Source organism: Battus philenor, unplaced genomic scaffold, assembly GCF_028537555.1.
Source record: "Battus philenor isolate CCGP_79_NKW_IND1 unplaced genomic scaffold, ilBatPhil1.0.hap1 SCAF_6, whole genome shotgun sequence".
Classification (NCBI taxonomy): Eukaryota; Metazoa; Arthropoda; class Insecta; order Lepidoptera; family Papilionidae; genus Battus; species Battus philenor.
The window spans coordinates 3,277,116-3,290,117 of NW_027181726.1; the positions used below are offsets into that span (position 1 = coordinate 3,277,116).

At 37.0% G+C, this 13,002-nt stretch overlaps 1 protein-coding gene across 1 annotated transcript in view; it reads right to left on the reverse strand.

Annotated features, from left to right (window-relative positions):
* The window catches only part of Hecw (Hecw ubiquitin protein ligase), a 146,361-nt gene that overhangs the window by 73,355 nt on the left and 60,004 nt on the right, over positions 1–13,002 (reverse strand). The window contains exons 3-7 of the mRNA XM_068773922.1: positions 5,227–5,328; positions 3,033–5,141; positions 2,373–2,517; positions 1,141–1,345; positions 178–363 (exon numbers count right to left, since the gene is read on the reverse strand). Coding sequence (XP_068630023.1) covers positions 178–363; positions 1,141–1,345; positions 2,373–2,517; positions 3,033–5,141; positions 5,227–5,328 — 2,747 coding nt within the window. The remainder of the gene's footprint in view (positions 1–177; positions 364–1,140; positions 1,346–2,372; positions 2,518–3,032; positions 5,142–5,226; positions 5,329–13,002) is intronic.

A 13,002-nucleotide genomic window follows, 5' to 3' on the forward strand; every position in this document is an offset into this window, starting at 1 on the left:
ATTATAGGTAAGATAAACTATTATTACGCTATGCTTTATAACAAGGTGTAGTGAGAAGCCCAAGATAGATCTATGTTAAAATTCAATTTAAGATCGTAAGTGATGTTTCGGCCTGTATCTCTCTCTCTCCTTCAATGTAGGAGACACAAGTATCAGAATTGGAAACAAACGACTCACCTTGCCGTTGCGGTCGAGCTTTGTATCCCAGCCGAGGGGCAAATCGCGGTCCTGCTCGCTGAACATATTGACGAGCGCCACTAGATCCCGGTTGTGTTGGTAGCGTTCAAATGACGCCGTATCTCGACGAATCTTGGAGATCATGTGCTTCAAAGTGGAGTTACCGTTATACAGTGCTGATGCTTCCTGAAATTGTGACAGAGAGATATTAGAATAATTTAATCATCATAATCTCGTCAATAGACCCATTACAAGATTCAGGCTTTTATCAAGGACCGTCACAATGACCAGTATTCCCCTTTACAGCTTCCAACGACTTCTCACCATTAACATCGTCCCTGGTGGCGGACCTATCCACGCCGTGTCTACTTTAAATCTTTTTTTTTAAATTGATCAGCTCAAACGTCAAAGACTTAGTATTCCAGTGATGGAAAAGGTCTCTACATCTTGATGAGCCGCAATTAATTTGGAATTCAATTGCAATCTATGCTCTGTGTAAAATAAATTGCCCATCCAACATGGTCAATACTACACGGCTAGCAATTTCATATTGATTCATGTTTTATACATATTTTCTTGCGAATAAAGTATTTACAAAGTAAAACTAATGGTCAATAAATATTTTTAAAGAGGTCGTTTAGATGTAGGCAATAATTTTCAACCATTACTTTCATTCAAGTAGAGCCATTACTACAGAAATTACTGGGCTATTTAAGATTACGTTTTATGGTGAATTAGGAGCTTATTCATTTACATATTTATTTTATTACCCACTGAGAATCATTTACAGTGACCACTTGTACACGTTGTTTGAAGCATTCCAGAATTTAGACCAACAGAAGAACTGAACTGTACTGAATCTGGTGTACCACGCGATAGGAAAGCGCGGCGAGATGGGGAAGTCCCCGATTCTGGCCGTTGCATAGTACCATTTGACCGGATTAGTCGTAAACATATTGGTACCTGGTTCATGTGCAGTATTGAGTAGAAATCCGGTCTCGCGAGGAACTCAGCAGCGGGATGCGGAACCGCGGGGGGTGCAAGGGGCGCGAGTGGAGGCGCGGGCGGCGCGGGAGGCGTGGGTGGTGGTGCACGCGACGGCCCCGCCGGTGCAGACGCATCGTCGTCGAGCTGCGTGCGTGTCATCGTTCGCCGGATCGATTGGTATCTGGACACGTAATATATTTATGTTTTTTATATATATGTACAATTTTAAAAAGAAATATCGCCTTAATGAGTAAGGAAAGTGATATTTGCTGATCCGGCAAGCGCAGCGTATGACGTCCACCCACAAAATGATCAGATGATCTTGGTAAGGTCGTCAGAACACGCTGGATCAAAATCATAATCAAAATATTCCTTATTCGAATAGACTGTTACAAAAGCTGACGAATCGGCAACTAACACAAAATATCGGTATTGTTAGCCGTACGTATAGCGATCACCGGCTCAAAAGGCAGTTCTGCTGAAAAGAGCCCGTTCTGCTGAAAAGAGCCCGCGAGAAACTCAACAGTTGCTCTTTACAAATATAGTTTTATAAGACAATGATTAGCTTCCTTACTAGGCATCAATAACATTTAATTCCACACATTAACATCAGTATTGTATTATTGGATAGAATAATAAGCTTTTTTTGATTAATACATTTTTAAAATTGTTTAAAATCATTCCAATAGCAGACATGAAATAGTTTGTGGAATTTTATTGTACATATATATACCTTGTACCATAAATGATTTATTTAATTTTTGAAGACGAAAAGTAGGAGTATTCGTATATATTAAACCATGTCTGAAACTGTTTTTTAAACAATTTTGGATGTTTTTGCACACAAATTAAGCATTATTATAATTATATTTTGATGAAACCTTAAGAATACCAATTAAAATTAAAAAAAAAACTTCTTGCATAGGATCCCGTGCACCCATGCAATAAATGGCCTGTAGCGTTGTGCCAGATTAATATGCCATAGCACAATATGCTATGACAATAGCTAAAAATAAAGAAGAGAAGGAATTGCCAAGCTGTGAAGGACAAAAGTGAGTACAGAACAAATTGTGAAGAAAGGAAGGAAGGACAAAAGAATATAGAATAAATAAAAAAAATATTAATGATGGTAACCCTTCTTTTCTAACAATGATAGAGTGAACGGGAGGTCCTAAAAATGAATGCATTAAAAAAAGAAAAAAAGTTACCTCCTATCAAGCTGCCTCCTTTGCACTTCAGGTGCGGGAGAGCGAGGAGCGGCGCCGTTGGCGCTGGGCCGCGACCACGTGGTGGTCCTGTTGATGTGGTCAATGTAGAACACGCGCCCGTGACTGTCCATACGCGCCTCCCATCCTGAAACATTCAAACCAGAAACTATGTACCAAAATTTTGGAACCGACTCACTTTCAAATATAAAACCACATACCAATAATTATTTGAACAATTTTTTATTTTGCTTGGAAATTTTACATGCGATTCCCTTATGCTGCGGGGTCATCGAAAAGGTTATATTGAATTCCTGTCGCCTGAAGCCCCACTGTGTTCTTTGACGCCTTTTGTCAAAACTACGACTAAACAAAATGAGTACTACCGTAGTCGAATTAGTGAAGGATCGAGCTGAAGTTTTAGGTTAAAGTGCCATATGTTAAAATGCAAGCAGAATTCACACAACGATTATACGTATGCATATATAATCGTTCTCAATTATAAATATTTGAACAATTTATTTTGTTAACAACCATACAAAACTACACGCCGGTTAAGTCAGATTTTTGGAGACTTACATTTGATTTTCTAGCGTAGTATAATACTGCAATAGCCTCCTTATTATATTATTATATATATTTTGTTATATGCTTTGAACTCACCTGCAGGCAACGGTTCCTCACATTCGATGATCCCACCAATCATATTCGCAGGAAAATCTCCGGTAAGTGCCATCTGCCGCGACGCGCGCTCCGGGATCGACGGTAACCTTATTCCAGCCATATGCCTTAGAGGCGTCGGTGAGGCCAGTGCGTTATCATTATCGTCGCTATCCTCAGGCGGCGGTCGCCTGTACACGACGTCATCCGGAGGCCCGGCGTGCACAATCGTAAAATGATTACTGTTTACAAACTCTAAATTAGGAGATCTTATCTCCGAAGTTCTTAGTTCACTAGTAAATTCTACCATTTCAAAATTCTCCGCATTTTGAATAGGTGGAGGGTGCAAATCGGGAGGCGGCAGAGGTCTAGGTCTGCGGGCGTGGTGCGTAGGCGTCGGTGGACACTGGGGTGTAGCTGTACCTGCTAATGCTGCCACCCTAGACAACACTCTCGGATGCGGTCTTAAAGGGCTTTCTGGGTTTTTTGCAATGTTAGCAGTTTTAAGAGGCGAGTGCTTAGGAGTGTTTTCGCAGCCAAGATTCTTGAGCAAATGCCGGGGTAGACTAGAATGTTTTGGTGTTGAGGATTCGCATGAGTATTTCCGATTCATAATCATAGTACCCACGCTCGGCAGCGGTCTGCTTGTTTCATCAACAGGCGATCCTGAATGTGATGAGTTGCAAGAGCTGGGGCCATTTGAACTGTTATTGTCTATTTCTCTACTTGGCCCATCAATGTGCGAAGAGTTTAAAAAAGCTGTCATCATTGTCGGCGTATTGGCGCGACCAGAGCTCTGCCTTGTAAGCGGTTTATGTCCTTTCATCATCGTTATTTCCTTTTCTTCCACTTGGTTTCTATTGTCGTCTTCAAATTCCGAATGGTTACTGATATCATTTATAAAAGTATTCTGAGCTTTTTCTTCAGACTTTGAGTAGTTTGGCGTTGGATTTAATCCTTCCTCTGTATCTGTCACATTTGCCTTGTCTTTACGTACAAATGTCGTAGTAATATAATTATCAGGTCCTATATCTTTAATAAACATAATCTTATTCCTACTTACACTAGGCGAACCGTCAGGTACATCGGTCGTTCTCCTCTCATCGTTTAACCTAGATAATTTAACCGAGGAAATAGTTGATTCACATAGGCTGCCGTCGGTCTCGGGAGTCGCCAGGGGAGCGACGTTTCTGCCGTCTCTCCAAAAGCTAGTAGTCGAAGACATTGATACCTGATTACCGGAGAAAAACTCTCCTGGCTTAAAGTCATTAATTCCTCCTTGTAGGACCGACGAATGATTGATATTGTTGTCTGTAAAAAACTGTTCGTCCGTATCTATCAACTCGAAGGTAAACGCGTCTTCGGGCTTTGTGAGTTTTTTTGGCTTTCTGTGTCTTGGTACCTGTGGCGGCGACAATGCGTGCATTCTTTCCAACGGTTTGTGCGATTGTCTCGGCGGCAGGGGCGGCACCGGAGATTTTTGGGCATCATTTGGCACGTTAGCACCTTCGACATCATAAACAAACTTCATAATTTTACATGGATTCTTTGGCGACCATATTTTATAATATTCAGTGTCTGGCGAAGTAGGGGAGTCGAAGCCGCTATTCACTTTTGATTTCTTTTTAACGCCATTCAAAGCCAATCCGCCGCCGGTGTCGACAGGTGGTGGATATTTTTTCTTGACTCCCGATGACGTAGGCGTGCACTCTGCGACGCGTTGAGATTCACCGTTCTCAGACTGAGATTCATTACTTACGTTACTAATAAGTTTGCTAGGATCACATTTAGATTGTTCTAGCTTGTTCTCACTAATTGCTAAAGCACTAATTGAGCATTTGTTGACATTTTCGCTGAGGTGCTTGATGTCTTGACTGCTGCCCGGTACATGCTCTACTTTTGGGACATTTTCAGAGTTCATTTCGAAACTCTCGTTGTTATAGGAAAATGGCGACACATGATCGCCGCTCCGTTTCCTGGATATACCTTCCTTGAGTCGTAGAGGTAGTTTTTTAAGGTCGACTTTAAACCGAGGTGGTAGGGTGGAGGACTCCGCCACACAGTCGTCGCCTTCTCCATTGTAGTACCGGAAGCAAAGGAGCTGCTCGCAATCTGAAAAACACCGGGTGAAGGCGTTAATAGGGTAAAAATACTGGTGTACGTATACAAGGGTTCTGGCGCTAAATAATATAATTACCTTCATAAGGCTGATTAGGCTCATCAAGCAGCCACATTATGTCGCCAGTGGCACATCCGGTCGCCGGCACGCGCCCGACGACGCTAGCAACGCCCGCCGACTCTGTAACAAATATTAGATCCTATTATTAGCAGTCGCAAATTCAGTCAATAAAAAACAAATATGTCAAGATAAATCAAAACAGAATGAAATCAAATTTTAGGTAATGCTAGTAAACAAAAAGAGCATTTCATGAGGTAAACTAGTCAATTAAACAAATAATATATCAAATAGTAACATATTAGATATCAATCATTTTAAATTAAAACTGATAATGAACCCCAGACAATATTCACTTAAAATTTGCTAACAATATGACTGGCCGAACTTCATTTACATCGTACGAACAAGAAAAAACAAAGCAAACGGCAGGTGCAAAAGACTCAAATAAAAACAAACAGACTGCGCAGAAACAGGGCAAGGCGAACCCTTCCGTTTTTTATCTAACAAAAATCAACGCGTAGGCCGGTGTACTCGGCACAAGCGCATCACAAATTATACCGCAGATGTAATCACCGGATGCGGGAGTCGCCCGCACATTTTACGCGAAATAATCGAAGCCACCGAATTGCCGGTTAATTGGAGGGACATGATCATAAATTGCATGCCGCCAAATTGAATCCCCGAGCGGGCTCTCAGGGTCCAGCCTCCCATTACCATATTTTGATTGGATTAATATATAAGCATAAGCTTAACGTTTTCCTGTAGTTGATTAAGTGTTCGATGCGATCGTAAACACGAGATGTCGATTCGTTGACGTCAAACGTGCGAGTTTACGTTCCGCCGTGGAAGCGGTCCAGGGGATAAAATATATTTACGACGCCCGTTGCGGATACGAGAGGGCACACGGCGCGGAAGGTCGAGGAGGATACATCGCAGAATTATCTTGGACCCATTTCCGCTCGGCAATAATTACAACCGAAGAGTGTCGGGAGTGATCGATTGCCCCCATTAGTTTTTTGTGTCATATTATTTGTTCTCCAGCATTCGTCGGATCTGAGACATCCTTCTCTGTTCAATACAAATACGATTTGGAAATTGTATAATGAGAGTCATTTCCGTTATGAGTTTGCGGCACGCAGCATGATGTTTTCACTAATAATAATTTGTTTTACGATAAATTGGTGTAATAGATTTAAGTTGAAAATGTGTAATCTGCGACGAATTTTCATCGAAACTATATATAACACAATACGAAATGAAACAGTCGACGCCTCTTAATGAACACTTATGAGGCAGCGCCAAATTAGATATGAGAGTTGATGCGACCTCGACATATTATCTGAGAGTGGTTATTATTATTATAGTTGCTGTTACATCGATTAGAATGTGGGACGCATTCCATTCAACAATGAAATTATGTGTGGTAACAAACACATTGTTAAGTTGATAAAGTATATTGCGGCAATTGTTAGTACTGACAAATATTGATAATTCAATACATTATACATTTTTTTAGTTCAAGAAATAATTTTTATATGGTTATGTATAATTGCCATTCAGTTTTTGTATCTTTTGCGTATTATTACTTATATACAAGTACCATAGTGTCAAAATAAAAAAAAATCTTATTACAATCTCGAGTGTTTTATGTGATAATACCAGCTTGGAAATGATTTGCACCGTACCGTAGTTATACTGTAAAAATATTCGTCTGAGTTTGTTGCGGACTCTTCTCAGATAAATTGAGAGATGTCACTAAGGAGCTCTATTATTTAATACATCTTTATAACAAATCGGGTCATAATATTTTCAAAATTTAAAGTTAATAAATGCACAAATAAATGAAGCATATTTTTGTTGAAAGCTGTAACATGCTAATATTAAAATGCTATTATTAATAAGTGGTAAATGCCATAAGTAAAAATAAACCACAGTAATAGATTCAAATAGACTTGAATATGAATAAAAAAGTAAAGCAAACACTAAAATATAGAAATAAAATAAATAAAGTATAACCAAAAATAGTGCAATAAACTACTGTTTACTTACTGTTTGGTTCTATTATTTTCTTTTAATATTTAAAATTATCATATTATACTTAATATAATATGATAATTATAAAGAAGATATGTGTTAAATGTATGAACAATAAATGTAATGCAAAATAAAATAGTAAGGAAACCTAGAATGTAGTGGTTGAGGATGGATAAATGGCTAATGGAAAGAGAAAGACTGGGAAAATTGTAGAACGAAAGTAACAGTACGACTGATAATATGATACATGAAAGAGGAGAATGATAATAATAAAAAATTATATGAATAAATTATTAGAAAGAAAAAGTCCCTGTCCCACACGAGATAGGGGAACGAGAGGTCCCCAATAGCGGGGACCAAAAAAAACATGCAAATATTGCTGTAGTTGAGCTAAGAGGAGGTAGTGTGTGGTATTCCTAGGTGCGCAATAACAATTTGTATATCAATGTGTCAGGCGCAATGCGTTGATTTGCAGAAATTCTAAAGCACCCCATTATCGTATCGGTGTCATTTGCCATCAGATAAACTTTATGTATCGCAGAATTTATTGTTCATCGTGATCTCTGCCCATAGACGTTCTTTGCAAGGCTTATGGTTACGCGTAAAAATAGACAAGATGAACAGTCTTGCGCTGCCGATATACAGCAACTTCCCGTGACCTTTACTATGACGTCGGTCCATCTAGTGACTACCACCTACTCTTGCCGCGTCTACTGGTTTGTGATCGCCACTCGAAGTCTCTTCCTCTTTGCCCCTCCCACTACTACTTCAGATGATCAATTCTTCGAGCTACATCCTTAAATTAGGTTTTTTAATAAATCTGCTCAATTTAAAGTTAATAAAAGAAAATTCCACCGTAGATACATACAGCAGCTGCAAATTAATCCACAGCGGTGCCCGTTTAAGAAAAGATCCTTTGATGCCGAGCCTAGTTCATTTATATGTGAGTCACAGTTGCTCTCGAGCCCTATGTGCTGATAATTATCCCGCGATGATTAGCGCGTGCCGATGACGGCGGTGACGACACGCGATGACACAGAGTGCGTCTGTTTCCGGTGACGCAACATCCGCACACTTCCGCCAGGAAATGGGGGGGAGAACGCGAGATTCACTTACACTCTTTATGTGTTTATATCGTAAACGTAACCGTTAATATGAGGCTCCGATATTCTCCGCAAACAAATAATTTTTAGCAAAAGTACCAAAAACTTGATAATAATAATTAAATAATTAAGTTTCGTATATGAAAGGCATATTTTTATTACTATTATATTTACATGGTGCTTGATTATAAGTTTTAGTTTCAAAGACGTGAATAGACGGCTTATTTGTTAGCCAAAAGCTTCTAAGTTTCATCACCTGTTTCCAATCAACCTTATAATGCTACGAAACTTCTGTCAGTACAAAGTATGCAGGGACATAATATAATAAACAACAATTAATTTCAATAAGTAGTTATCCGAATTTTGAAAATGCTTTTGTATGTATTTGTAATGTTATCATTTCACTCTTTTTTATTTATTTTCTGATAAGATGTAGCATACATTAATTGACAACAAATAGCTATACATTCACCTCCTCAAAGCTTTTAGACCTATAACTAATAAATTTGTATAGATCTACTCTTAAATGTAATTCCCGCATGTAGTTAAATAGTAATACATTCTTGTAGAATAATTTAGTTGTAGCCAATGTCTCTTACATAAGGGGGACCGGAAAGCAATATCTTTTCTGCGCATGTCGATATTAGATTGTCATGTTGCTCATTACATACTTGAAAGACGTATACTAGCAAAAGGTTGTTGATAACCAAGGTTTGTTAAAAAAGTAATTGCTTGAATTTAACGTTACAAACCGGCAGTACTTTTCGGTCCTACTAATATTAATGATTTTCTTGAAATTAATAATTAAATCGTACCATATACAATCTTCAATAAGTCAATTTTATAAAGACGATCTTCTTTTAAATTATCAATCGTACAAAATGTAATATAAATAAATGTAAAGGAAAATCGAAACGAGTTAGAAATGCTTCCGTAATTTCTAGAAGAATGCCGAAACACTTGCTCGTTACTTGTAAAAAATAAAGCATTATTCAAAATCCGGAGGAAACATCTGTTATTCAGCGAGCTTCCTCGAAGCGTGCATTATGAATTTATATTAGCAAACTGTTCTCGTGCTTCTGTCAAAATGTATAGTGAGGTCAAATTTCTTTAACATGCCTCAGTAATTTCGTATTAAGTATATTTGAAAATATCCCCGATTTTATTATTTAAATTTCAACTGTAAATTTTATTAATTTACATATAAATATTATTAGAGGTTTCTTAGCATAAATTACTAATTAATTACTTCTTTCAATATATTGCAACAAAAGCTTGAAAAGATTTTGTCGGTGAAACACATTGAAAATATAGAGTAAATCTAAAAACGCTCCGTTTAAGTAACAAAAACGATATTTTAAAGATAACGAACTACGAATTTATTACACTTCCGACAAAGCATTATACTCGTATTAAAACAATATTCAAGTCTGAGCAGATAAATACAACAAATCTAGGTTCACAATCACGCATCAATGCAAAATTAATATAATGAGATAGTGGCTATTGTTTGAAACGAAGCTCTAAGTGACAGTTTCAACGAGAATTCGTAATTTACGAGAGGCGGGGCTACCGATCCGTTGAACAATGTGTCACGAGTAGTGTATAACCGCTCGTTTGGCGGAAGCCAGTAGTTAAAACGAACCACGGTCATCTGCCGACTCCGCGGTCGCCTCCGCCCACACTTCCAATAATTTAACTGAACTTTTTTATCTTACTGTGATGTCTTTTTAAGTGGCACCCTCCAGTTCACACGACCGAACCCGTGATAACATTCACGCGTTCCCCGTCTGAGATAAACACTGCCAGTTAATACTACTAATCTTAGTTGGTTACGCTCGTACTGTTCACAAAAACGACAGTGTTGATATTATATTTCATTAGCAAAATATAGAACGGTTTGTCATAATGAAAATAAATTTGAACATACGAATCGTTCTTAATAATTAATTTCCAAAAATATTTACCTACCTAATATAAATGTCTTTTAATTATGTCTTAATTATTTAATACAAACAGTAAATTTAAGAAATGTATACAAATTAAACATTGGAGATATCTATGTAAATAAATATTACTCAAAAAATGTGTTGCCGAGTTCCAAAACTCGAGATTGACTGGACTAATTCGACTGATTATTTTATTTATATTTTCTTTAAGGCACAAGGAATGTTCTTATGGAGGAAAATCAAAAGGAAATTTGCGAAAATAACACTCTTATCCCTTACAAATTATACAGCAAATTAAAGTTTCAGGCCTTAGTTGTTTAATATTTGACTTAAATTGAAATATAAAAAAGCGAAGCGCGTTAAGTAAAAGTCCTGTAGGGAAACAAATAACAAACTTATTTTTGTAATTGTTGACTATTATTAAGTCATCGAGTAATTAAATATAGCGATCGCTATGAAATATGTGTTTTTTTTAAATACTATCGAAAGCGCGAAGTCAGTAATATTTCTTGACTTTTAAAAGTATTTTTTACTATATTATTAATTTTCAAGGTTTATAAATTGCTGAATTACAAAAGGGCCTATATAAAATATAGTCATAGGCCTCGGTCATGTCACAGACAGACACTCAAAGACGAATACTTTTTATTCAACTTTTCGCATACTTCGACTTAACGACCCCGTATAATATTCAACAGGACAGCTGTCCACCGCGCGCTGTCACGGCACCAAATTAATGATCATTTAAATATGTAATCTAAAAACGATTTAATCCCGACATTAAATAAGGAGCGAGCGCGCGGAATAATCTAAAACGAAATACATTATAATTCATATACGTGTTAATATTGAACATAATTTTTCACTTACAATAGAGGAAAGAAAGTCATTACTTTATGATCTATAATACAAAATTTCGAGTACGTTAATAGTAAACCCTTTTAAAACTACACAACATTGTAGCTTTTCAAAAATCTTAAAAGCATAGTTTTTGTTATAATTAATTTTTGATTTTTAACAAACCATCCATCATCCACCAATGCGTACTGACTGGTCCAGCATGATGATCGTTTTGCATTCCATTTTCTAAAAGATCCTTGTGAACTTTACTAGATCAACAATAGTATACAATAATAAATATAAATAGTACAATAACAAACACAGTCTAAGTGGTCGTGAACGCCAGACGTTTGGGATATTATGAAACCTGAAATGTTCTCAACCCACGATCACAAGACTGGTAGAAGTAATTTTGAAAATTAACTTATGGTGACTAATTATTTAGGTTCTTCAAATTATAAAATATATTTTTTTTTCGATAAATCGTTCTTATTATTCTAACTGCAAAAGTATTTACGATAAATTAGGTATGCTTAATGTATAAAACACACAAAGCATTAACATTAATAAATGTTGAATTAAAACAATTGAAAAACACACTTGCAACAATACAATGATGGATATAACGTTACAAATGCATTATAATAAAATATTCACATTTTTTAATGCTTCAAAATTTTGCGTGTCATTCGTGCGCGTTGCATTTTTTTACGGAAAGGGATTCACGTTATTCATTAAAAAGTGGGCCTTTGCCCAACAATCCTAAACTTTGTCTTAAACTTGCATTATAAAATAAAAGCTATCATAGATTTCCAATATGACCGGTGGATAGTTGCTTGCACCCAGCATCTTTCGACGAAATTAACGAGGCCGTCTGACCATCTTGTGGGTGCTGCGCTTGCTGGACCTTTGCGTCCTGTGCAGTAACTTAAGGCCCCAGCGATCATCTGTTCTGCGTGCTATGCAGTTTAGTTACTGCCACTTCAACTTGCACATCCACTGGGCACATAACCCGGTTACTTTCTATCGTCAACGAATCTTTATATTTGTGATTCCTTTTTATGTGTAATTTTGACGAAAAATTGAAAACATACCCCATTCCCTGGCTAATTTATTTAAGATGTTTCTCCGTTGTAACACAGTTTCGACAGTTCCAACTCCTAGTCATATTGATACCTGTTACGTTCCAAATCCATAATGTGTTGAACTTGACAATTGACCATCGCATCTACCTGTATTGGAAGCATGCGCTGAGAAGCTTTCGGATTTTATACAATATCGAAGATTTGGCGCTACAAATCAGAATCTAAATGGTTCCAATTTAAAACAATTTTTTTTCTGGTCATACCATTAAACTATTAGAGTTATATTTCATGTCTATTACAATATTAAAAACAATCACATTTATAGCTAAAATATATATGTTTAACACTTGCATATAAGTGTTGTAAGTGTAATACGATTTAAATGAGTACTCAATACAACTGCGTATTAGGTTAACGACACGCGCCACATCATTATCTCAAGCCATCAAATGCAATTGAGGTCCGTCTTAGTATTCTATGTACAATAATGTTGTTCATTGTTACATCATTAAGTCTATGATACGCCACCTGGCGCATCAACATGTATATAAATATATATACAATTACAAATACATATTAAATATAGTGCTCCACGCGAACATCGTAATAATAAACAAAGGTAAAAACTCAAACCGTTTTAGGCTCGAGTGATAAATGATAGCCCATTTATAGAAGGCAAAAATGTTTTTGCAGATCGACCTCGGCAGTTGTATCCTTTTAAGAATCAATGTTTAGTCAGGTCTTAATTATTATGTTAAAATCGACTACCTCGCTGGCCATCGA